General features: G+C 50.0%; 1 protein-coding gene and 1 long non-coding RNA gene across 2 annotated transcripts in view; one reads left to right on the top strand and one right to left on the bottom strand.

Annotated features, from left to right (window-relative positions):
- Positions 1-22,989, bottom strand: part of LOC148638675 (SH3 and cysteine-rich domain-containing protein 2-like) — a 33,416-nt gene extending 10,427 nt beyond the window's left edge. The window contains exons 1-8 of the mRNA XM_088622626.1: positions 21,996-22,989; positions 7,823-8,180; positions 6,910-7,004; positions 3,450-3,531; positions 2,575-2,687; positions 2,275-2,353; positions 1,603-1,643; positions 1,299-1,387 (exon numbers count right to left, since the gene is read on the bottom strand). Coding sequence (XP_088478752.1) covers positions 1,299-1,387; positions 1,603-1,643; positions 2,275-2,353; positions 2,575-2,687; positions 3,450-3,531; positions 6,910-7,004; positions 7,823-8,180; positions 21,996-22,085 — 947 coding nt within the window. The 5' untranslated portion in view covers positions 22,086-22,989. The remainder of the gene's footprint in view (positions 1-1,298; positions 1,388-1,602; positions 1,644-2,274; positions 2,354-2,574; positions 2,688-3,449; positions 3,532-6,909; positions 7,005-7,822; positions 8,181-21,995) is intronic.
- On the top strand, positions 58-7,573 carry LOC148638676 (uncharacterized). Its single transcript, XR_015930917.1, has 3 exons — positions 58-832; positions 6,436-7,098; positions 7,264-7,573. It is a non-coding gene; the product is annotated as an uncharacterized LOC148638676 (long non-coding RNA).
- Positions 22,990-24,484: the final 1,495 nt, after the last annotated feature.

Genomic DNA, 24,484 nt, shown 5'->3' with positions numbered 1-24,484 from the left:
GAGCATGGCTCTGCGCGAGACGAGCATGTCTCAGCAGCACGTTAGCCAGTCCCTGCGCAGCAGAGGGGCTCCTAACTGCAAAATCAGGTGGGTCAATAAATCAACGATTTCCAAATTGGCCGGGCGCAAGAATGGGAGAATAACCGGCAACTCGTTTTCAGAACAGAAAATAATGAAAAGGGCAAAAATATTCTGCAGACATAAGAGCGTTGCTGAAAAACTGGCCACCTGCACTTTTCTTAGAGGATGCTCATTTCAAAGTGATCCCTAAGGATTGGCACCTGTGTCCTTCAGGCCTGCTTTTCGCTCACTGCTGCAGGACTCCTCCCTCATCACGAGCCCCCATCTCCCGCTGCCTGCTCTCAGTCTTTACTATCTGTCCCTCCATATCTTTGAGCTGTAGGTGTCACCTTATCTGCTATTTCTCTCTTTCCCCCTCTCTTTCCTCCATTTCTGTCCGGCTAACCTGCCTTAGCCTAGGAAGACAGAATCATGGTTTGTGAGAGGCAGGGACCACCTCTTCCCTCAGTACGGCGGCAGCTCCTGGAAGAACCTGTCCCATCTCTCTCTCTCTCTCATCCCTCATTCTTCAAAAACTGCCGCACTCAGTTTCAGATGAACCTGCCAACAAGGTGACTCACTCTTTGTCTTTTTATTTAGAATCATTGCTATGGAGTGCAGGAGAGGTATGGCTCTCCCTGACAGCACCCCATTCCTGAACACAACAGGAGGCCACAACTGTGCCACCCCCTGGGCAATCCCCGTCATCACTGCCTAGTGCCATGACTCGGGGCTCGAACCCGTGACCATGAGGCTCGGCCTATGGGCTCAGGTAAGCACCTTTACTGTTTGAGCCACTCAGGAGGCCCCACAGTGCATTTTTTTTTCCCCTTTCAAAAATGCGATCTAAAGCAGCAGAGAGTGGGCACAAGGGTACACTCTAGACTCACATATCAGAAACCCTGCGAAGATACACAGCAGGTCTTTGGACAGTATGAGTATGAGGCTTGCACAGTCCTGGGAATAATATGCAAACTGTATGCTGAAGGTGCACCAGACCAGAGTCAAACGTAGGATCCAAGAGTTGTGAGGCAGCATGACTCATTGCCTTCCATATCACCATGTCAGTAAGAGATGCACCTCTTTTCTGACCGGCATCAACTATGAGTTGCAGGGTGATGTAGCAGCTGGCCCTTGCTACAAACAGATGAGCAGACGGTGTGTGGGTGTGACGAAGGAGCGTGTCCTTCCATCATTTCCCCAACACGTGGACACGTGGTCCCAGGCCGGCCACTTACTGCAGCTCCAGGTCGTTCTGCTCCTGCGGGACGAACTTGTACAGCACTACGTAGGTGTGCATGTGGGACACCTCAATCCGCGCTGGCGCCTGTGGGGGTGAGGGGGGGGGTTGATCATTGGAGAGAGAGAGAGGGGCCGAGTGGAGCAGAGAGACAGGGGGGGACATGGATGGGAGAACGGAAGAGAGGAAGACAGTAGGCAGGAGGGAGGGGGACATAAAGAAGAAAGTCAGAAAGTTCAACCTCTCTTCACCTCCGATCAAGTGTAAGGAGACGGCATGATTAATTGAGAGGTGGTCTGTACCTTCAGGCTGACTCTGTCCTCAGACCCTGCCTTCTCGCTTTCTGCAGGGGGCAGAGGGGTGAAGAGGGAGAGAAAAATCAATGAATCCAGTCCCACGGTCCCGAGCGCCACAGAGCGTTCATACTCCACTCACAGTCCACTCCAGATCAGATTGTGCCGTGTGTATCTTCAGTACAGTGTGCTGAGTTTATAGGACAGGTATTTTCCAACCCAGTATCCAACTTGGCTTTTTTCCGAATGCTTTGGTGTCACTGAGAAGTAGTTATGAAGAGTTATGTAGTGTTTGAACTTCAGTATGTATAAATCAGTAAAGTGTTTATACTACAGTGTACCTTATGCTGTAGTGTTTAGTACTGTGCAGCAATGCAGTATTCGTATACAGTGGAGACTGCGGTGTGCAGGATCTCAACTCCAGCAGTGTGCAGTGTTCCTATACAGTGGACACCATGCAGTGTGCAGAACCTCTCTTTCCTCCAGCAGTGTGCAGTATTTTTAGACAGTGTGCAGTACCTCTCCCCTTGTAGTGTGCAGTATTCTTAGACAGCGTGCAGTACCTCTCCTCCAGCAGTGTGCAGTATTCCTAGACAGTGTGCAGTACCTCTCCTCCAGCAGTGTGCAGTGTTTGTATACCATGTGACTCGTGCCCCACATGCAGAACAGTGTGTCTCTTACCCCCAGGGCCCTGGATGCCCTCCTCTTCAGTGCTGCGCTGACTGTCCTCCCCATCCTCAGCTCCCTCACTCCTCTCACTCTGTACAGAGAGAGCAACAGTGTTGGTGACTAAATCCAGGCCAGCACAAGACCTCCATCAGGGAGAAGGCAAAGACAAACACAGATGTGGTGCATAGAGAGCAAGACAATGAGCTGTTCTTAGAGGGAAGGTTTCAGCAGGCTTGGCGTCAGAAGGCATGCACATGCCCAGAGAGGGTTACAACGTGAGACAGTGTGGCAGACCCAGTTTGGTGCCCCTACCATGCTCCTGGTGGGCGACTCCGAGACGCTGCCAAAACTCGAACGGCTCATCTGTGCCAGGGATGTGCCATACCTCAGAGTTTCGTACACCGGGTCTATCCGGTTCTTCACAGCTGGAGAGAGAGGGGCACGGTCACACTCGCACGTAGAAAACCAGCCAGTGCCAGCCTCCGCCTGCACCAGCGGGACCTGTTCAACCTGAGACCCCTCCCATCCGCCCCACTGCAGAACTGTGCTACTTAATTATTTAATTGATGTTCAGCAGCATCGACATAAGGTTTCAGTTTGTTTCAAAGTGCTGCAAAGGAATAAACTGGAAGGCCTGCACGTTGACCAACTCTACTGGTATACTGTAGTGCTGAGGACAGGGGTTGCTTGAATTGCCAGAGAGGACATTCACTCATTATACATTTAACACTGTAAGCACAAAAAAAGCCCTTTAAGTACATTATCAAAACTAACTTTCACAGTAACTGCTTAAACAGAGGCATGCCTACAAAAACTCTCATTCCGTGTGGGTGTGAAACCTCAAGGGAAAGGAGAGAAGGACTTGGCTGCAAATCTGGATGTTAGTTATCTCGCTTTTGGACAAATGACCCCCGATGAGACCGCTTCTTTAACTTGCGGCGTTTTAAGCAGGTGGCTTGCTGTATGGAATCACAACCCACAAGTGGCTTAGAGCAATCCAAAATCCTGGCATGAATTCTGGATGGGTTGTCAGATCTCTGTGCTGCTCCTGTCTGTGCAGGAGAAGCTGGTGTCCCTGTCGGCACTGAGCTGGAGCAGTCGCCAAAGGAGGTGCGAGCCCGCCCCGTTTCGCCATCACGTCCCGCTGCTTGCGCCAATAAGCTAATGAGGCTCGTTAAGTCACTTACCAGAGGGAGGGGCTTCCTTAACGACCCCCAGCTGATCATTCACCAGGAGCGGAGAGCTGAAGTTCCTTTTGAACGCCCCCGACTGTGAGAGAGAGAGAGAGAGGCGAGGAGAAAGTGTGACAAAGAGCAGGAGAAAAGAAGCAAGAGAGAGAAGGGGGATGGAGATACAGAAAAGTAAAAGTGAGACAGAAGTATAGAGAGGGTGAAATAGTTGGAAAACAGCAGCAGACACATAACGGAGGAAAAGAGAAGAGGAGGTTGTAATATCTGTGATACTTTGATGCACTTGACACTATTTACTTTGTCTCTCATCAGGTACTAATTCATACATATGGCTGGTTCAGCCGGTTCAGTCGTGCACAGAATTGTAATTGCACCTCCTCACTGAAGCAGCTTAAAAGTTCCCTTAGGAGATCGGCCCTCTGTGGCACAGGGCTGGCTGCACATCAACATGCTCTAAGGAGGTGCAGTTGTCTCTGACATTACAAGCCTGTTTACTTAATACAGAGCATTGTAAATGTCTGCCACTGCTTGACCCTGTCTACAACAGTGTTATCACTGTTCTGGGCACCAGGGATTCAGTTTAACTCGGCTCCAACGTAATAGGGCTTCCTTCTTTTGAATAAATGCAATAATTTGACCTTACAGCTTGGAGTATAAGACCTAAAAGATATCTTTCGTGACTGAATAAATAGGCACTGATGAATTCTTAAGCAAATGAGGCAGTATGTATTGTAGTCTATATACCTTATTTCTGATGCAAGTACAGGAGAACAGTAATAAATGAGAGGAGGTCAGTCAGGCCCTCTAGCTCGTTTGGTAGTTAGCAGATAATTAATCCAAAGATCTCATCCAGCTGCTTTTTGAAAGCTGTCAGGATATCAGCAAGGCTCGGCAGCATGTTCTATACTCCCACACTCTTGTAGTGCACCAGTGTGATGACAGTGGACACTGCCCTTTTTACGAGATGCTGTCCTTTGAACGAGTCTCTAAACAGAGGTCCTGACTTGGTCTTTAAAGATCCCAGGGCACCGTCTTGTTGGCAAAAGGAGGGGCATTAAACCTGGTGTCCTGGATACATTCACCTCTTGGCTCGTGACCTCCCTAAAGGTCCTCTTTTCATTCGACTGGTGAAGTCATTTCTCATTTCTCCTCCAGGCGTGCTGTGCTGTGGGGCTGCTGGCGCAGAATGGTTTCCATTCTGGGGGGGTACCACAGCGGTGTGTTTAGTGGGTCCCCTCTTATGCATGTATGCAAATTCGAGCAGTTCTTCTTCCTATTGCAGGTGTGCATTCGTGAGCGGGTGCACGTGTGCGTTTGGGGGTCGCAGGGCTCCGTCAGCCAGTTCTCTCACACGCGCGGAGCCCAGCTCCTCTCCACTCGCTGACTCCCCCTCCGAGTGCTCGCTGTCGCCACGGCGGCAGCTCCGAGGAGACTCGCTCACCAGCTGCCTGCTGCCCGCTTCACAGCTCCTTCCCTGCCCTGGCCAGTTTCACACACACACACACACACGCGCGGGTTGTGCTCTTTCATTGTCAAACGGCCTTCGTGTTGTGCGAGAAGTGCAGTTCATCATCGCGCACTGAATTGCACATTCACGGGTGTGCAGGTTTGGAATTCATCATGGATTGAAAAACCCACCCCAAGAGCGAAATGGACAGTATCTCGACTTTTCAGAATCAATACCTCGTTGCTATTTCAGAGGCAATGAGAATGATATGCAATTAAAACTGGGATGATTGCCAGAACGTATTAATATTCATTTTTTTTATCATCATCTCTCATTTCATCAGCTCAGCGCAGAACATTACACACCCTACCAGTTTGCATATCCACCCCCTGTTTTAGACCGGGTCCCTGCTGGTTGTTGAAAAGGTCAGAAAATGAGATTTTTTTCACCTACAATTTTACTTCCGGGGGTAACAAACCCCACGCCGGCCTTATTATTGAAATCATTTCATCATTCATCACCTCTTGACACTCGGCGCCGGCAATCTCAGACCTAAAGCCTTTCAGTCTCTTCTCCGTGAATTAAAGGACAATTGTTTCTAAAAACACAAAGGGAGCTTGCAGGGAGATTAAATCAATAACTCACAGTCTGCGACCTGTCACTGCTCTGGGTCTGCAAGACAAGCAGATTGGAGCTGGGAGAGTGGGAAAGGACTGCAGTGCACGGAGCATTGGCCCTAAAAACCAGCTGCCTTAATATTCTCCCATATCAGCCGGGGGGGTGTGGTCACCCATCTGGCCCTGGAGCCCCTCTCTCCCAGTGAGAGGTGCCCCAGCTCGGAACCCCCTTCCCTCCGATTGCCCAAATCCCCCTCCCCCTTCCCTCCAGCAGGTTCCTTGATGAAGCCATGTCTATTCAGACGTGAACGATCCTGGTGTATAAACTTCAGCCTATAAAAAGAGGTATTGATTTTCCTCGCTGACTTGCGGCAAAAACTAACACGATGTCTCGGGTGGCAGAGAAATAAAAGGATCTGGATATAGCTCTGAGCCCAGGATCGACCTTCCGTGTCAGCAGCGGCCCTGGTGGTCTTTATGACACTTTCAAGCATTATCAGAATAATAATAATTCCTTACACACAAGTAGCACTTTCCTGGACACTCCACTGTGCTCCATCTCGGTTCTCTTTCTGATTCCTCATCCTCTTCATTGTGAATCATCTCCATTGCTCAGACATAAAAGTGACGGAAATGCACACAAACTCACAAATCCTTTTTACTGGCCCTCCTTCTGTTCTTCTCGGTGTTTTTTAAATCAGAAGCAGGCACATTAAAGTCATAAAATCACGAATTAGAGCTGCCAAAATTACAAGCCAGATAAACAAGTTATTTAATCATCTGTTTCACTTGAAAATGCAGTGCTAATTTTTTTGCAGTTTGATTTGTGATACAGTGAGATAAATAACAAATTGTCCAATGTTTGCTGATGTCGTCCAGCTTTCTTTGGTCTGGGGATAGCCTCCTAACCCCATTACAGGTTCTGCTCATTTTTCAGATCACCCTCCAATGGTCAAATGGCTTGACCGATATTCCAAAACATTGATCAGCTTTCCCAGACATTTTATCCTGGTTTCTAAAGCGGTGTTAAGACAGCACGAGTTCCAGAATCAAGCAGGTCCTAAGGTCATTTAACATCATCAACAACTGGAGGCCTTTGAAAAGTGTTAAAGTGATCCAGTGTGGCCAATGATCACTTGTCACAGGCCATCAAGAGCAGAGAAGGAACACTAACCTCTAGGACCAAAGCTGAACACCAGTGTGTTCTGCAGACTGAGATTACATGGACTCAAACCCACAATCTTACAACTGGAGAGTGGGGCCCTGTCTCTACGCTTGAAGGTGGGCAGTTGAAAATTAAGCAGAAAATGAGGAGCCATGTGCTGTAGATCGGCAGACAACAAACTCTGATCACCCTTGTTCTCAGCAGCAACATTCTAGCTCTAACACTCACCTTGCCATTGCACTGCTGCTGGGACAGTTCCGACGAACACCACAAGTGGGCGCCGAGCTTGCAGGCTTTGCAGCGCAACCCTTGCTTGGAGTTTCCTGTGGAGACAGAAGCCCATCAGGAATGGATCCACACACAGCCGGGAAGGCAGGGAGACACAGAGCACCAACATGAGGAGCAAGACTCTGCACGGTATTTATGCAGAGAGAGAAAATCCTTCGGCTGGTTACAGTGTGCAGTGTGCACGCAGATAAAAATTGCATACGAGACTTCAGTAAACCCGCAAGAATATTTTTGAAAGGCTTTAAATATGTTGATAAATTGCTAACATGCTGCAATCTTCTTTTCTATTAACAGGCCTCACTGAATTTGGAGTTACTGCCCTTAACTGAAAGAGCTTTTTAGCAGGGAGACAATGGAAAGTGATCTTGGCAGGGGACATTGTCACACACAGGTTTTGTCCTTTTTAATTGAAATAAAGGAAACTACATTACATTTTACTCATTATGAACTGAGTGATGAAAAGTGTGTATTATCTGTTCTTTCACGTTGTACTGTAGGTGCTTAATTAACCAGTGTGTGTCATTCTTTGCTGCTGTTTCTACATTAGATTAAGCTTATTGGCTATTTTGGAAAAGGAATAATAAAAAATGTTCTGAAACAGTAACAGTCACAAGATACTTCTTGATTCTTGACCCTTTGGGATGTCACGCAGATCCAATACCAATACAGATCCAGTCTGTGGGCTGCTCTCTATAGCAAAGCCTGGGTTTTGTGATTTTTACCTAGCGGGGTCTAAGCAATAGGTTTCTGAAGAGAAGCTCTGGAAAGAGGCATTTCTGCTCAGGTGGATGTGTTGCTGCAGAGACAAGTTAACGAATTGGCTGGTGGCTGCCAGAGAGGCGTACAGGCTCACCTACAATCATGTGCTTGCAGAGCTGGCAGTATGTGGGCCGACGGAACACATGCTCCTGGAAGAAGTGTGTCTTCAGGGGGCGGAGCTGGGCGGAGGGCTTGGTGGAGAGGGAGGGGCTAGGGCTCAGGGAGGAGGTGGGGCTTTGCGAGGGATTGGGGCTGAGGGAAGGGGTGGGGCTGAGGGAGGGGTCTCCGTAGATAAGGGGAGGGGTCTCCATGGGCAGGGGTGGGGACGGGGGCGGGGCGGTGATGAGGTCGCTGGGAAACTTGATCTCGCTGTTGGACCTCTGGAAGAAGTTCTCCACGCTCTTGCTGCGCATCATGGACTTGAAGGAGAGCGAGCGCTTCAGCCTCTGCAGCTGTGAGGAGAGAAAAGGAAGGGAGTGGGTTGCAGAGAAACTGCTCCATCTTGCTGGGAAGTGGAATTAGTTCCCCAAAATGATATATTTGTATACAGAAATCCCACCGCTTAGTGCAGCGTTCCATTGCAAATGCTTCTTTGACCAGTGTCAGAAAGCTGCTTATTCTTAGTAAGAATTCCAGCAGGTCAAAGCCTATCCTGGAGGCATAAAGAGGCACCAGTCAATTAGAGGATATACACAAGTACACCTTCGCAACGCCAGTTAACCTAGTCACTGTGGTTTTGGAAGGTTGGAAGAAACCAGCGCATCTGGAAAAAAAAAAAACAGGCAAATTCCATATCCCAGCCTGGAATCCAACCCAGGACCCCACACTTACCTCACTTTTCCACTGAACAAGTGTTCAAAATTAAAATTAACACCACGTTCAACGAGACTATTATTTAGCACTACAGCTGTCTTTAAATGCATGTACATCCAGTTAAACAGCTTACAGTTTTATTGCTTTAAAAATGATTAGAATTCTGTAGTTTAAACACCAGTCAGTCAAGGACCCTCAGGGAAACCAAATCGATTGAAACGCTTTGTAACAGTATAGATCTGAGCATGATGCCATCATTATTAATGTGTTCCTGCCGAACTACTCTCACTGAAATTGTGAACACGGCGCCCCCTAGTGTATCGGAGGGGTCATCGCAGCTCAGACTCCCACAGGGTAAGGGCATGACTGACCTTGAATCGTCCCTGGCTTGGGAGGCTTGGCTTAGTGGAAGTGTTCCATTTCAGTCTTAAGCAGGAAGACAGCAGTGAAAGCCAATAATCACGAGAATTCAATCCTGCTGATAGTTAATATTTAATTAGTTTTATTGACCGGTAGTTTTCACTGTCCCACAGCTCAGGAGATGCTGAAGACTGTAAGGTTTTTATCTGCATGTCATGCAGTCCAGCCAGCGTAATGCCTTCAAAAAGAGGCTATGTGATCCTGTAACAACATTCCTACAGCTACTGTTCAAAAAGACATGACAGGTACCTTGATATCCATACTCATATAAGTGCTTTGAGAAGCCACCTTTAAAGGCGTAATATAAAATAAAGTTTTTTATTAATATTATTATTATCATATAGTTTGGCAAATCACACATACAGCACGTATCAGGGTTAAGTGTTAAGAAATAAAGTTAAACGAGTACCAATTCAGAGCAATCTACACTGAAACTGCCTGGCTTAGCTATAGAGGGGGTGTGAAGTCCAGACTGGCGAGTGCTTTATCTGTTAATTAAGATGTATTATCCTTCGTACTTTATCTGTGTCCACATACTTACTATTCTAATCTATCCTACTCCGTGTCCCTTTGCCACCAGGCTGATCCCTGAAAGCTCTTGGGTGACAGAGCCCAGCAATCAACGATTTAAGACTGAGAGCACTATAGCTGTGGGGCTGCTCGGCCTCTGAAGCGTGCTTGCAGCCCTGTTATCTCAGATACCCACAGAGCGACCTTATAACCCGAGCCTCTCCAAACGCTGGGTCTCCAGAAGCTCACGGAACTCAGCTGATTGCTCCAGCTACAGTACGCCCTTACTGCACAGACACTGCAGCGTGCTGGAAGAGGACCTGGTTTAGAGCCTATAAATAGCTGTTTCATGAAGACGGACACATGAAACAGAAAAGTAACCAACTGGTGGCATGAAAAGTGCCTTGTGTGGCATCTGAATCGGGGGGACTCTATTCAATCGTACGCCCGATTGTGGAGATCATGTGCAGGGCTTTTTGGATCTCATTCCATCCAGGCCCTCAATTACCCAATCAAACTAGAAACCGGCTTAATCAACCCGTTTTTGTGCAGCTGATTAAAGACAAGGACAAGGCTGTCTGCACATCCTTTAACTTCAGCTGTTTCCAGGTTTCGCCTGGATGTGAAAGCAGCTTTCCGTCTCCTTGTCCCCTGCAGTGGGATCCCTTTCCATATTTGTAGGACAGGTTACAAATGACCCGTTTGTTACAGGGGGTACCTGCTACCTATTGCAAAGGGGTGCTGTTTACTGATTTGGCCCATGCATAGTGCAGTACCCTTGGGTTTGCTGGAGTAATATGGGTGACGTACCCTTCTGGAGGGCATAGGAGGAGTGACCCCACCTGAGATGTCAACAATCCCACAATCCTCTGACATACTGCCTACAAGTCTGTTCTTATCCTTCCAGCACAGGTGTGAGAGTTGTAGTGGCGTGCCGAGACGATTAAGAATTGGTGATTGCAAATTGGGTGCACATGTGCATTTGGGACAACAAGAGCAGCGCTATGTCTGATAGCTGGCAGAAGCAGAAATGACATATTGGGAAGGTACTGACTGAATCAAGCACCCGTTTGAGCCTACAGGGAGACGCTATGAAAAGGCACATGTATTATTACCACTTTCTGGTCTTGCACACAAGTGCTTAGAATCCTTGCTCTTGCATGTCCCACTGGGAGCTGGCAGCAGAGATGTGCTATTTCTAATCCCCTGACCTACAAATCCACTGCGCTCCGATGCTTCCTGGTCTTAAAACTGCCCTCAAATTAACAACACGCTGCGTGAAGCTGATTACAGCTCCTGCAGGACTGTCAGCTCTGACGGAGCCCCCTCCCCTCCCCCCGAAGCTCTCTGACACAGTAGACCGCGGAGCCCCTCCCTGTTTCTCTTCTGTAACGTAGCACTGCAATTACATCAGCCTCCTTGCCTTTGCCGTGTGAAGTCATCGGTGCCCATCACCCCTGATCCAGCTAGCTCCTCCGTATCCAATCCAAGGTTGGCCTAGATGTGTCCTTGCGTATTCCCACATTCCAAACGCAGCCCGGTCTTAGAAGCCCGGCAGCACCTCGCGGGCGGGATTTTTTCCCCATCGGAAAGAAATAACCCATCATCGGCACAGCGCAAGGAGAGAGTGGGAAAGCACAGCGGCTGGCAAAACCTTTTGAGGGGAACTAATCCAATATGCCAGACCTCCTGCTTGCCCCCAGCACATATCCCTTCCTATTCCCTCATGTTACATAACGAGGTTTATGCAATATCCTGTACTTGTCATGGACTCTGTAGTGTCATCTAAAGCTGCCATCACCTTCTATCCCGTCCTCCGTGCACTCTCTGATGTGACATACAGTTAGGGTGCTCTCCTTCTGTGTCTCTCACTCTCAGGCTGTCTGAAGCACTAGAGCTCAGTCAGGCCCTCAGTCTGCGTCAGGGATGTCATGGTAGCAGGAGGCTGGCTATGGCAGGAGAAGGGCAGCATGTCTGCGTGGTGCCAGTGGCATCTTTCCCACTCAGTGCCCTTTTTCACAACATAAGCTCCCACTCCTTAAAATCCTCAGATTCCACTTGCTTGTGCCACCATCCTTTCCTGTGGAGATGGAAGTTACATTTCTTGGGGCTTGGGGCTTTTCCTCTCCCCCGCCACGCTCCCTGTTACTGGCTCCCCCTGGGCCAGGAAACCACGCTGATGACGCCGATGACAGCGTGCTGCAGAGAACTGAGGAAACTGCTTGACTTTGTTCGCGGTCAGTGTAGCATAGGCAGCTCTGCTCTGGCTTCAGACAGCCATCTCAGGTGCGCTCCTGAGCACGTGATCTACACAAACCAAATGTGGGTCAAACCTGCTATGCTAAAAGGCCAGTCCCCCGCCATCTACCCGGGGGTTGAATAATCACAAGGCTCTTGGGAGATGATGTCACTCCTAAGGTTTTACAACGTTCTGAGCACATGGCCAGAATCACCTACAGTATGAAAAGCCTGGCTCCCCAGCCCCCCTCTTCATCCCCACTCATCCCAGCCGGTAGAAAAGATGCACCAGTGCATCTGGACATCCCAGCAGACAGCAGACACACACAGGGGAGCAAGAGCCCTGATAACCAGCCACGCCACCACCACGCAGCACAATCTGACAACAGCCCGACTCCGAACGAATGGCCAAAACTTCATTTTAACAGAAACCCTTCACCGATTTATCCTGAATTCGAACAACGCGGCTGGATCAGCAACACTGTCCTTTTACGGCGCGGAGGTACGGCATCACACTGTTGCCGCGCTTCCACATCTCGGTGGCTGTGTCTCACGGCGCTCCCTCGTGCTTCCAGCAACGGCTGTGCTCCTGTGGCACTGCGCTCTGTGCCGTGTGTGCAGGACAGGGGACAAGGCAGGAAGGAGGAGTGGAGGAGAAGGAGCAACGGGAAATGGGAGAGGCTGATGTGAGGCAGGTAGAGGCAGAGGAGGGATGTTAAAGTGTTGCACCCATCGGAAGAGGGTCCTCGATAGGAGGCAGGAGAGGGAGTGAGAAGAGAGAGGCACGTTCTGTGGCAGAGCAGCGCTAATGACGCAGCCGGTGCTCAACAGCACAATAAATGCCACTCAGTTGCTCCCAGCTTGGGCTCTACTCTCAAACCAATTACTCAGCATCACGCAATGTGCTGGCTGTCCGCACCCTTTCCCCACCGCCTGCCAGCAAATCACTCTTATTACAGGACACTGCTACTGCTGTCTCCATCTTCTTTACTCCAGCCTGGCCTCCCCAGCTGTCAGCGGGCTGAGATAACATCTCGTCTGTGCGTAGATCTGACAACATTATCCCGATACCCAGGCACTATTTTTAGACATTCCCCTCCCCCCCCAAAAAAAACAAGCACCTAATTTTTAAAAGCCCCCAGCAACACTTCTAATTAGAATGTAAGGGCTCTTTACTGGGACTCCCTGAGGCCCTCTGACAAGCACTATGATAAACTCATCTCATTTAAACCTGCTACGGTATCTACAAACTGATCAAACGTGCCGTTGTCTTAATAAAGCTCAGAAGAATATTGAGAAGAAATCTAGGGCACAAATCTCAGAAACGGCAAAGAAGAGTTTTAAGAAGGAAAAAAAAACAACCACCCAACTTTGAGAAGCCCGTTCCTTTGAAGGGGAAAGCTTCTGGTCCACCCTAAAGGTGTTTCTCACTGATGGGCCAAGGCAGGTACCTGCTTAAGCAGCAGAGGAGGATATATAATCATTTGAAAATGTTACCCATCACCCACACCAGCCCCTGCAGGAAACTCAATCGACAGCAGATGTGATGCCTCTTAGCCCTTCCTGCTACAACTGAGACCCCCTTCAAGTATCGAACCCAGGGCATCAATCTTGCGGACTTTCCAGTAATGGCCCAGCTGGGCTTTGGAAAGAGAAAACTCATTTGGACTCCTGGTATGAATTACACTGCGAGACGAGCGCCCTGCAGCCAGGGGAGCAGAGCAGCAGCTGACGGAGCCATTGCACGCTTCAGGAACTACACAGACCCAAACCAATGCTCTGGAAACATAACATGACAAAGACGAATCTGGAAGTAGAAACGCTAGCATTTTGGAACTGCTCCTGGCTCTTTTGCGTGTCACACCTCTTGGCTCCTTCACACAGTTTTGGAGTCCCTCCATACCCTCAAGGGCCAATTCAGGAGCTTGCCAGCAGAAGAGCTGATATTAACATGTGCCCAGCAGCTATCTTTCTCAATCTCACCAGCTCAAGAGCTGGCAAATGTTGGAACAGCTGTTAGCCAGACTGAGCTGGAATTTTCAAACCTCTCCGAGACATCTGACAAAACACAAATCTTCTTCTGAAAAACGAGGCAGAAACGGACATACAGGCTTTAGCAATGGATCAGCTTCCTTGGACCACTGTCTCCTTTTTGGGCATCTGTTTTTTAAATTCAGGGAACTGCTAGTTTGTCGCATACTCGCCCAATCTGGAATCTGTGTCTGACCTCACAGCAGCAATGTCCGGACCCAAACAGGGAGAACGAGGAAGCACAGACAGGCTCTCCTGACCCGCCCACCCACAGAATGAGCCAACCATCTTTTCGCATCACTGTGATACGCAGCAGGTTGGGTGCCTACTGGAAGAGGGACGTGTCCCTTGGGGCATCATCCAGGCTGAGCCCATGAAGTCTGGATCAAAGAGCCCGACCTGCAGACAAAGCAAGCATCTTAACTAGAAGGCCCATTAGTGGGAGTGATTCAGCTCTCACTGACAGCATCAGAAAGCTCCGATGTGCCACAACATGTCACTTGGGAAGGCAGGTGTTGTGTTATATTACTCCAAGGATATTTCTAAACCCTGCAGTCACCTGTGCACTACTATTTGACAGGAATCCTTGTCACAGTCAGCTCATAACTGAGCCAGCAATGTGCAGGCTATACATCCAAATGAGCATCTACTATGCCTGAATACCTTGGGAGCCTGCATTCCCTGGAGTGTCTCCAGCTGTCAGCAAGCTAATGGTGTATATCAGTGGACAGGGTGATGCAGTTCCACGCCAGGACTGAATGGACAGAAATAGACTTGAAAAATTAACAAGGACTATAACCTGCGCTGATCCCCCGTGAGTCCGGCAACGCCGCGCTCTCAGTCTCTAATGAAGAGAAGGTCAGGCCTGCTGCGCAGCTCCTGCAGTCTGCCTGGGGAGGGGTGCAGGTCTGAGAGCTGACAGGAAGCGGATCAATACTCGACCACACACACAGCCCCGTGCGCTTGGACTCCCGCACGCTTCCTAGCTCTCAAGCCATTAGTGCAGCAGGGCGGGTGTGTGACGGAGCACGTCTGACACTCCAAATGTGATTCTCTCTCTCTCTCTCCTCCCATCTCCCAGACTTCGTGTGGCTCCACTAATCAATCAGCACATTAGACCTTCATCTCTGAAAGCCAGGCGCTGTTGGCACCTGGGGGACCAACGAACTGAGGTTATGAGGCTCATGAGACACCAGATCATCCTCTGGATACCCGCTGTGGCACAATCTCCATTCCCCACAAGGCTCCAGTCGGACTGTCGCCTCCCTATGCACCACACCGCGCTGAGCAGCTTGCTCCTCCAGTTCACCCCTGATTCACATACATCCTGCCCCTCTGCCTTCTCAGTCCATTCCGTGTACCCTCTTGATCAGTTCGGCTTCTTTCAGGTTCTCTCCCTCGTCCTCCCGTTAGACGTCAATCTAAGGTAGTGGGACATACGGATGCTGAGGCCATTTTGGTCCATCTTGTGCATGGCTGGTTTGTAATTCAGCTGCAAATGTTCTGGAAAGAAGCCAACCTGCTATCTTCAAGAGCAGCATGCCTTGCTCCACACTCCCACCACCTTTTGTGTAAAGTTGTGCCTCCTCTTCTCAGTTTTAACCGGGCTTCGAGCCCGCTTGCGTCTTCCCTCCCAAAGACAATATTCGACAACCATGTTTCTAAAGCTCTGCTTAGACATTACTGGGAGAATTTCGTCTTTGGTTCAGTGTCGTTTCATCCGATTGCTCTACTCACTGACCCTGACAAGTACGTGCACAACTCGTAATGGAGTCAGAGTAAATTTCTCCCTGTCTCCCTCCCCCCTCCTCTTCCTCACTTCCCACACCTGTCTGAACAGCAGCTCTCTCTGAAGAGCGCCATTGCCGTCTCCTGGCACACACTGGCAGAGGGGGGAAGGTGGGGGTGGGAGATGGCCGCTAAAGATGCCGCCAAACAAAAATAGATTTCAGAGCCGCGGAACAGAGCCGAGGGAGAGGAGCTAGGCGGGGGAGAGGAAGGGCAGGCAGCACAGCCCGTGAGCATGCAGAAGAGCAGCTGTGAAAAATGAGCAGAATTCTTCTGCGGTTTTGGAATCGTTGTCTGGTTTCCCCCTGCGACCTACAGATGTGTCTATGGACCTTTTGGAGAATTCCGTAGTTCTCGAAGGAAAGTCATACCCACGCACTTCTCCACAAGCTGTTGTCTCCCTGCTCCAGGGCAGGTGTCCACGATCGGTGCTCAGCTCTCTGCCCTGCAGTAGGCCTGTCTGAGAGGTTACTCTCAAGTACCACTTGCCCCAAATGCAAGCTTCTTTCCATTTTTTTTTTCCTTCTTCCTCTTATAAGTCATCTACTTCATTGGCCAGCTTACAAGGGACGGCACAGCCTGTTCCAAAAAAGGACCACAAAAAAAACGCCTCTGGCCCAAAAAAACATTGGGCGTGCTGCTTTTTTCCGAACGGTTTCACCAGAAATCGCTGGCGTCAGGGACTTGTATCCTAGCAGCAGATGGGCGTTTCCATCAGCCCTCTCCCTCCAGAGTCATGCCAGAGCTGGATCACACCCTCACCTTCTAAAGGGCCTTGGCGTCTTTTTTTCCCCTGATGAATCATGGGAAAGTTCAAAGGTGAATTCAGGTGAAGCACTTAAGCTCTCCCCTACACCTGCTCTCCAGTGGATTACCCTCCCTGCAACCCTGCTGCTCATTAATAAACTGTGCTTCCTGTGTGTGCAATTAATTCCTGACAGATATGCCGTTTATAGGCACAGAACTCCTGTTTCAGTCCCTCGTGTCGGATGCTGCAGGCCGCAGAAATGGAAACGATTGAGCTCTTGGGGAGCCAGGCAGTCCTCTGAGGGCTTGTCAGGCCTCTCTCGGTAAGCTGGTCTTCGAGTTTCACAAGCAGCTACTCGCGATGCCTTTCACAGAACCGTTAGGAATAAGGGGACGTTCGATTCATCGCATTTCTATGGCTCTACTGTAATCACATCTTTAGAACTGCTCATAATGGGGATACCCTTCCTGTCCTGCCTCCCCTCAAAATCAAATACAGAAACTCACGGGGAGAACTTGCAAACTCCACACAGATAGATACCCCCAAGCTAGAAATGAACCCAGGACCCCCCAGCTGCTTAGCGCTACTAACGTCTTGAGATGAGTCTGATTTGTTCCTAGATGCTCTGATACAATGAGCGAGCGAGGTGCAATGACCCTAAGGCATCTCTGTACAGTATTTGGCACCCTTTCTGGGCGCCATTTTAAAACTCCCTTCCTGACGACAAGCACCAAGAACCCCAGCCAGTGATGTCAAGCTGACCGTCGTCTGCGTGTTTAAAGGCGGCTCCTGGCTTTCCCTTCCCGTTGCAGGTATTCTGTGCTGCTCGTATTGGAAAGAGCTGCAGCCCAGGCAGTGGGCTGCGCTGGATCCACTGCAGGCAGTTCCTGCGCACGACTGCGTCTGCGTCTGCGCAGGGCCACTCTGCCAGACAGCGCACTGTCACAGGCAGGTGACCTCCCATTCCGGAGGATCTGTAAAGGAATCTGAGGTTTCACTGTTTGTCACCACAGTCCTTGAGTTTCAATCCTTTTTTTTTTGCAGGTACGATCATTAGAGGAAAAAAAGACAAGAACATACCATTGAGAACTGCAATGTGGAGGTGTGTGTTTTTTTTTTACCATTTCATATATAAAAAGTGGGTAGAAATGCGCATGTTTAAACATGATGCAACTCTCAGTTTACCATGACAGATTTTCCACAGGGAGAGACTGGAACTGGATGCCCCTGAATTGATGGAAGAGCTCACTAGGTTCTGAAGGTTCTGTCTGGTCAAGTAGAACCTGTCTGTCTGTCTTCTGTAGTCCCCGTCGGTGTGCATGAGCTTATCTGAGCATGCATGACTGAGTGTGTGTGTGTGTTTGCTTGTGTGCCCATCTGGATTGTTTGTGTGTGCAGGTGCAGATGTCTGAGAAAGGGCTACAGCTCATAGCGCAGTCAGTTTCATAAGCGCCAGCTACAGAGCCTTTAAAGTTCCACACACAGTCTATCCAGCTCCCTGTTCCCAGTTGGGAAACCTAATCAGTACAGTCACAGGCCTCACAGACCCAGTATCCTGAACCCTTCTGCAGAGTTGAAGGGACTTTCACAGGCACCATGTGCCGACCTGGGGCTGCACAAACAGCGCTGTGAGAAAAGTTCCCTGATTTACTGCTTCTATTTTAGAACCATCGCCCTCAAAGCCAAAATCTTCACATGCCATGAAGCGAAAACATCTTTTAAAACGAGTGCGTGCCTTATTCCTCTGTGTTTCAGCCGTACCCACACAATAATACCAAGTGTAGCAGAACTCACATTCTATGCCAGGACTCCCAGATATAATCAGAACACAGCATTCCCACACTAGAATTAGATTGAGGCACAAGCACAAAACACAATGACACGGGCACGTCTCCTCTGCGTCCTCGTAAAGCCGCCCTTTGCACACGAACGACTGCTTGGCAGGAGAACAACCACAAACCTGAAGGCACTGAACACAAATTCCCCCACATTTCGCGTGAGACGAGGCTTTGTTTTTCTTTTCGGGGAAGAGACGCTGTGCTGGTGCGTCGACAGTGCCCACACCTACATTTCTTCCGACATTCAATTCACTAGGAAGGTTTAGAAGCCGCATTTCAATTTAAGACGTTAAATGACCACCATCCAACGTCAGGATTTGCATTCAGAAACTGCCGGGAGTGATTTCCAACACGGTGCTTTTTATCGGTATGTAAATATTCTGCATATGCTACATTGCAGGCTGGACCCCAGCTCAGACGTGCTGTACAAAGCCGGGATATTACAGCCGAGTATAAAAGCGACGTTCAGTCCTTGTCTAAATCAATTAATAGGAAAGGGTGGGAAAAGCACTATAAATGTAACGAGATGAGCGATTTCACGGCTGAGCTCCCAGAGCCGCGGCGTCTCGTGACAGGACCGCTCGTGCCGCCGAGGCCGGTTCCGCCGTCCCGATTGGTCCGGGCGAGGCGCGCGAGGACGATCTCCGGGGCAGCTCGTGATGACATTTCTTAGGCCTCTTTCACGCGGGACGCCTCGACATCTCCGATGACACAAACTGGCGCAGTAGTGTCCCAGCCGGGCGGATATGATTCAGACTGACATTGCTCGAAGGGCAGTGGCCAACATGCATAATAAATTAAACGATGAGGGGGGGGGAAAGGGGGGATTGGATGTCGTTGCAAATACTGCTCCTGTCACTCATAAACTCATTGTTTCATAGAGCCTGCTCATGCATCCATTTTACTAACTGCTTCATCCAATGCAGGGTCGCGGGGGAGTCGGAGCCTATCTCGGCAAGCAACGGGCCCAAGGCAGGGTACAGTCCATCACAGGGCAGGCACCCCCCCAGGGCCAGCTCCCCCTGAGAGCAATTCACTTCTAGCACGGCTGTGGACTGGAGGAAACCGGAGCACCCGGAGAAAACGCAGAGGGGCTTGGGCAGAACATGCAAACTCCACACAGACAGCACCCCGGCTCTGCAATGCAACCCGGGGCCCCAGCGCTGCGAGGCGGCGATGTGAACCGCTGCGCCAGCGTGCCGCTCGCTGGTCAGCTCACGGTGTTGTTTTAAACACCAAGATGTAGCCAGTCGGCTGGTTCTCTGGGATCAGCGCTCGGGCAGCAGCTGGGGGGACTCGGATCGACGGACGAGACGGTGCCGGTGGTGCTCGGGGTCAGCCCGGGCACGATCACACCGCGGCGCGCCTGGCCGGGGGGCGGGAGCTCGGCAGCCCGAAGATCAGTGAAGTACAATTGCAGCGTGACAGCCGCCAAATGCGGAAAATCAGATTTTACCTTCATCTCAGCAGAACAGAAATGACGGGGGGTTGTAATTAAGCATCTCAGGATTCGATTGTGGCGGACGCCTCTCGATAGTCCGTAATGAGCCTGTGAAAAGTCTCCAGATCGTAATCACTTGTACTTTTCCCTCCTTCTCCACAATTTAGACTGTAATGCGCGAGCTATTAGCTAGCGCAAATCGCTGGAAATAGTACTGTTAAAGACTGAACCCCTCTGGAAATGGACTAATCTTTAAAATAAGGCACTTAAATCTTATTTAATGCCTGTCTCTGCTAGCTCTGTGAAGTTGCCCCCTCTGCAAACAAGACACACCACCCACCCCAGCTGGTTGTGCTCCGTGCAGGTTTGAGCTGTTAAAAGCAGTGTTGTTGTCGCTTTCGTTCCCGAGATATAGCGCCCCGGTCTCGTTCTTTTTTTTTTTTGCTCAGTCTGTGCAGGTTTGCGCAGTTCAAAAGCAGCGTGTCAGGTGCTTGCGTTCCCCGGAATATAGCGCCTTGTCTGGCTCCGCTACCAGATGAACAACACAGCCCCGCCCGCAGGCGCAATGACGCGCAGGAGACGAGGCTGGGCGCGCAGAGTGAATCGGTGACAGAAGAGCACGCGTGCACGCCCAGGTGTTGTAATTTCGTGGCGATCACACAGACCCCACAGTAATTCGCGGTCATTTAACAGACCCCCATCCACACTAATCTTGGATTGTGCCGAGGCCCCATCGCTTCCGGCGCGCGTGCTGCTCGTGGTCTGCCAGCCCGGTCCATAGAGGTCAATTCAGCCGATGACCCCTCCTATGCGCTCATTCAAACAAAGAAGTCACAGCACTCCCAATGAGCTGGGGGCAGCTCAAAGATCCAGCGTAGTTCATACGTCAAGGAAGAGACCTTTCTTTGACGTCAGCGAGCTGCTGTCTGACGTCCTGTGTCGTGAGGATTAAAATATAGATGTCAAGGGAAACGGTATAAATATCTAGCCCGAGCTCGTTTATTTCAAATGACAGGCAGCTCTCCACGCTGGAGGAGAATTACTCACTGCTTCCTGAGTGTAGCGACGTTTCGAAGATACAGGCTTTAACGGAACAGAATGTCATTACCTGGGAAAGTCAGTTCAGTTATACAGTGACGCACATGGCTACAGAGGAAAACAGTATTATTCTATAACAAGGAATCGTTTCGTGAAGTTATACTGTACCTATCGGTATAAGAACATCGTGACCCCAATACACTGACAATCGACTGAGTAGCTGTGCAATTTAACGTCAAAATATATTTATCCAACCACAGAGTAGTCTAATACTTCAGGTCTGAAAAAGACGACTGATACTATTTTCGGTTGCATGTTACAATATCTACATTGACCTGTACTGGGGAATCAGCGGTATGTTTTACAAACCAGGACTCCCGAGAAAGACACGGGGCACACCTGAACTCCCCGGGTTCCGCCTGAATGAGCCCAGCCCACAAACCACTAGAATTTATACACAGACTTCCAAAAGACACGTTTCTCTTAATAACGCTAGAGGTCTGCGGTGCCTCTTAATACCCTGCCACGGGCGTGCAATTTAAGAGAAAATGAGAAGGCGAAAATAAAATAAAACATATTTGAGTAGAATCTCAATCAAATAGGCATGATTGTCTGTATCCCAGTGGGAGTATTCGGAAGCCTTCAGATTCATTCCTCGCCGCTGTGATCTGACAGCGACAGCGACAGTTCACCTGCCAATGTGTTACCGCGACTTCACTCCTTCGACAAGATTATCGCTCTACCTGTCTGCTAATATGTTCTAGGCACGGTATCGCCGACGGATTCCAGTTCCCGTGGAAAGACTTTAAAACCTTTACTTTAAAAGGCTTTTGCATGGACAGGACTCAGACAATATTGCATGAGCACCGTGACAGGTATGCCGGGCCACCTGAGTCCGCGAGGCACGCTCTGCTGCTTCGAAACCCGCGCTGTTCACAGACTGTTAGAACCAGAGAGGTCCACTCCAGTCAGAACAGCCCGCAACTGATGTCATCCGGGGAACGCGAGCAAAGGCGTAGATGCAGGTTTAAGTGTTAATCTCTCATTTACATTCCTATCAAGACACCCTTCTAAAACAATAATTATAGAAACCCGCTATCTGAGGTCCACTCATCAAGTTTTATTCTCCCGTTTCAAATCGGACAAATGTCATTTTACAGGACGCCATATTTACAGAGCCTATACCAAAAAAAAACAACCGACAAAAGCTGGTCACAAAGATGACTTGGATGTGTCACGACCATAAAGACAAGGGGGGTCATGCATTCTCACCGGGGTCGTGTCGCTTGTGTCATACGCCTTCTGGCGACAGTGGCCTATTATCGGGCTTCGACAGGTGATCAGAACCTGTCCGCGTCTCGCCCTGGGGGGCGGCGGCGGCGGCGGGAGGGGCAGGTCTTACCTTGGACTCGGGCTGGACCGACACGGTGCCGGGGGAGCGCTGGAGATCCCGGTTCTGGGGCTCGTTCTCCTTCTCGTTGTTCTCCGTCATCGCTCCGGGGTCCCGGCTCTCGCTGCTCGCTGCTCGCGTCCCGGACGGTTCTGCGCCGCGCTCGCGCTGGAGGCTGGCCGGCGGCCCGGCTCGTGCCGCGCCCGCGAGCGAGTCAGTCAGGAAGCGGTATCCGGCTGAGCCTGCTGAGTGCAAGTGGGTCAAATCCTCCTTTTTATTCGCAAAGCATATTGACGATTCTCTTCGCAGGGAATGACAATACTACTGATTTACGGCTTATACCGTATTGTCTCTTTCACTTAATGTACCATTTCGTTCTGTTCAGGTTAGCGATGCCCGTATATATATATTGTTTTTAAAAATCAATTATTTGTTCAGTTTCTTGCGCGGCAGTCACTTTTTGCAAACTGCCACACGCGTCAGCATTGCCTTTGGTGTTATGTAGCCCCTATGCATTGAAACGTACACGCCGCAGAGGATAGTAACACTGGTAGCAACTCTCTTTTTCAGAAACACAAGAAAACCAAGCCGCAGTGGTCTGAATCCCAGTGAAGTGCGCCTGTCCTGCGACTCAGACAGATCAGTGCTTTTAATTCCAGCGCTCTCGGATATACTGGCCTCGGTGGCGCTATCGACTTTGCAGTTCGCCCTTAATCTAGCCCAGGTGCTGTACTGGTGGAGCACGCCAGATCTGCAGCCTCACACGCGCCTTTGCTACAAGTTTGATTTAATAGAATGCCCGACCACGCTTCCGCGGCTCTGTGATTGGAGCGGGGTTCTCTTTGATATGCTAATATCGACCGCCGTCCGCACGGTGATTGGCCGCTGTGTGTGACGTCGCCGCGCCGGGGCGTGTCTCTGGGCACAGGTAGATGTTTTGGTACCCATTTAAGGTGGCCCCAAGAAAAGGAGACGTGCTCTGTTCTAGAAAGAATATTGTGACAGTAATAGGAGAATCACAAATAAAAAATATGACTTCCTTGTTTGTGCAAACATTCGTACGCACGGTTGATTATCATTACTGAAACTAAATGCATTTTGGCACCAATAGGAACTGCAGAAACAACATACTATACTTTCAAAGTCAAAGGGCCTGGTAAGACAACGCTGATAGACAACGGGTCCTTAACCAAATGGCTCTACACACACAGGAGCGCAAGAATCAAGCCAGGCAGCATTGCCGCGTGTTGCGGACTGCATCCCAGAGAATGGGAAATGAATTTCCTATCGGCGAATGATCAAATGGTTTTCAGGGGCGAGAACACCGACGTACAACCCTCATCTCGAAAACCCGCTTTAGGAGAAACTCGCACGTCATGTAAGACTCGTGATATTTAATGACCTTGCCCATTAAAAAAAAAAGAGAGAAACCGTCTTCGGCTTGATCACATTTTGTTCTCAGTGAGCTGCAGAACGGCCTTTGCCAAAGTAATAATTCCTAATGCCCACCTTTACAGCATGAAAACAGCCCTACTAGACCCGAGCGTGAACTTCACCACCTTTCCCGTGAGGAAGACCCCCAGCAGCAGCTCCAAACGTGCCTCCGGAGAGGATCTGATCGCACCCCAGGCGTTACTAGCAACGCGCCTCGCGCGCCAGCACGCCCCCCCCCGCGCGGAGGGGCGCTTTAATGTGCCCGATGACTCAGTCGCGCGCTAACTATAGAAACTATTGAACGAGAATTACAGGTGTGCGCACGCAAACGGCGCCTTCTGAACTGCCCAGGAACAAGTAATAGGTTTATTCCTAGTCTAACCCCCTGCTGAACTGCTCGACCAGACAGCCTCTTGACGCGCTCTTAGCAATTTTGTTTTAAGCATGGCGCGGTGCAGACAGCGGTCGGTCACTCCATACAAGCTCGTTGCCTCAGCAGGTTGTATTCGGTCCCGTGCATCTCCAGTCAAGGACGGGGTTAGGGGCGAGGTCTTTGACAGCGCTGCTTTGATCAGCCTCTATGGGCTGTTCTCGTCTCTCTGCGCGATAGTGGGAGGAATATACCCACGATCCTGCACACTCCACGGCAGCGGACCGGACTCTGGCATAACGGAGTGACTCGCCATTACCGTAAATAACCAGAGAGAAAAAATTCAACTCAATTTATACAACAGCTTGGGAAAAGTGCTTTGGGAAAACGTTCCAGCGGGCACCCATCTCCTTCCCGAGATTCCAGCATTTTCTCCCGTGGGACTGGGAGGGAAGCACTAGTGACCCACGAAAAACGAGTGGACAACAACAGGTTTTGCGGTCGACTCTAGGTGCGCCCAGTCAAGAACAACACGCTCTCTAGCGGCTGTTCTAGAAACTAGAAGTATCGAAGCGATGGTCGCTCGTCTCGCTCCATCCTCGCGGCGTAGCAGTACAAGAGTCTGGAGTGCGTCATGTCAGCCGACGTCATTCAATTGGCGTTGACCCCTCTTTTTGCCCGTTTCGGAGTGAAAGTG

The sequence above is a fragment of the Lepisosteus platostomus genome, chromosome 28, assembly GCF_059453375.1.
Source record: "Lepisosteus platostomus isolate fLepPlt1 chromosome 28, fLepPlt1.hap1, whole genome shotgun sequence".
NCBI classification, from domain to species: Eukaryota; Metazoa; Chordata; class Actinopteri; order Semionotiformes; family Lepisosteidae; genus Lepisosteus; species Lepisosteus platostomus.
This window is presented reverse-complemented; position numbering and strand designations above follow the sequence as displayed.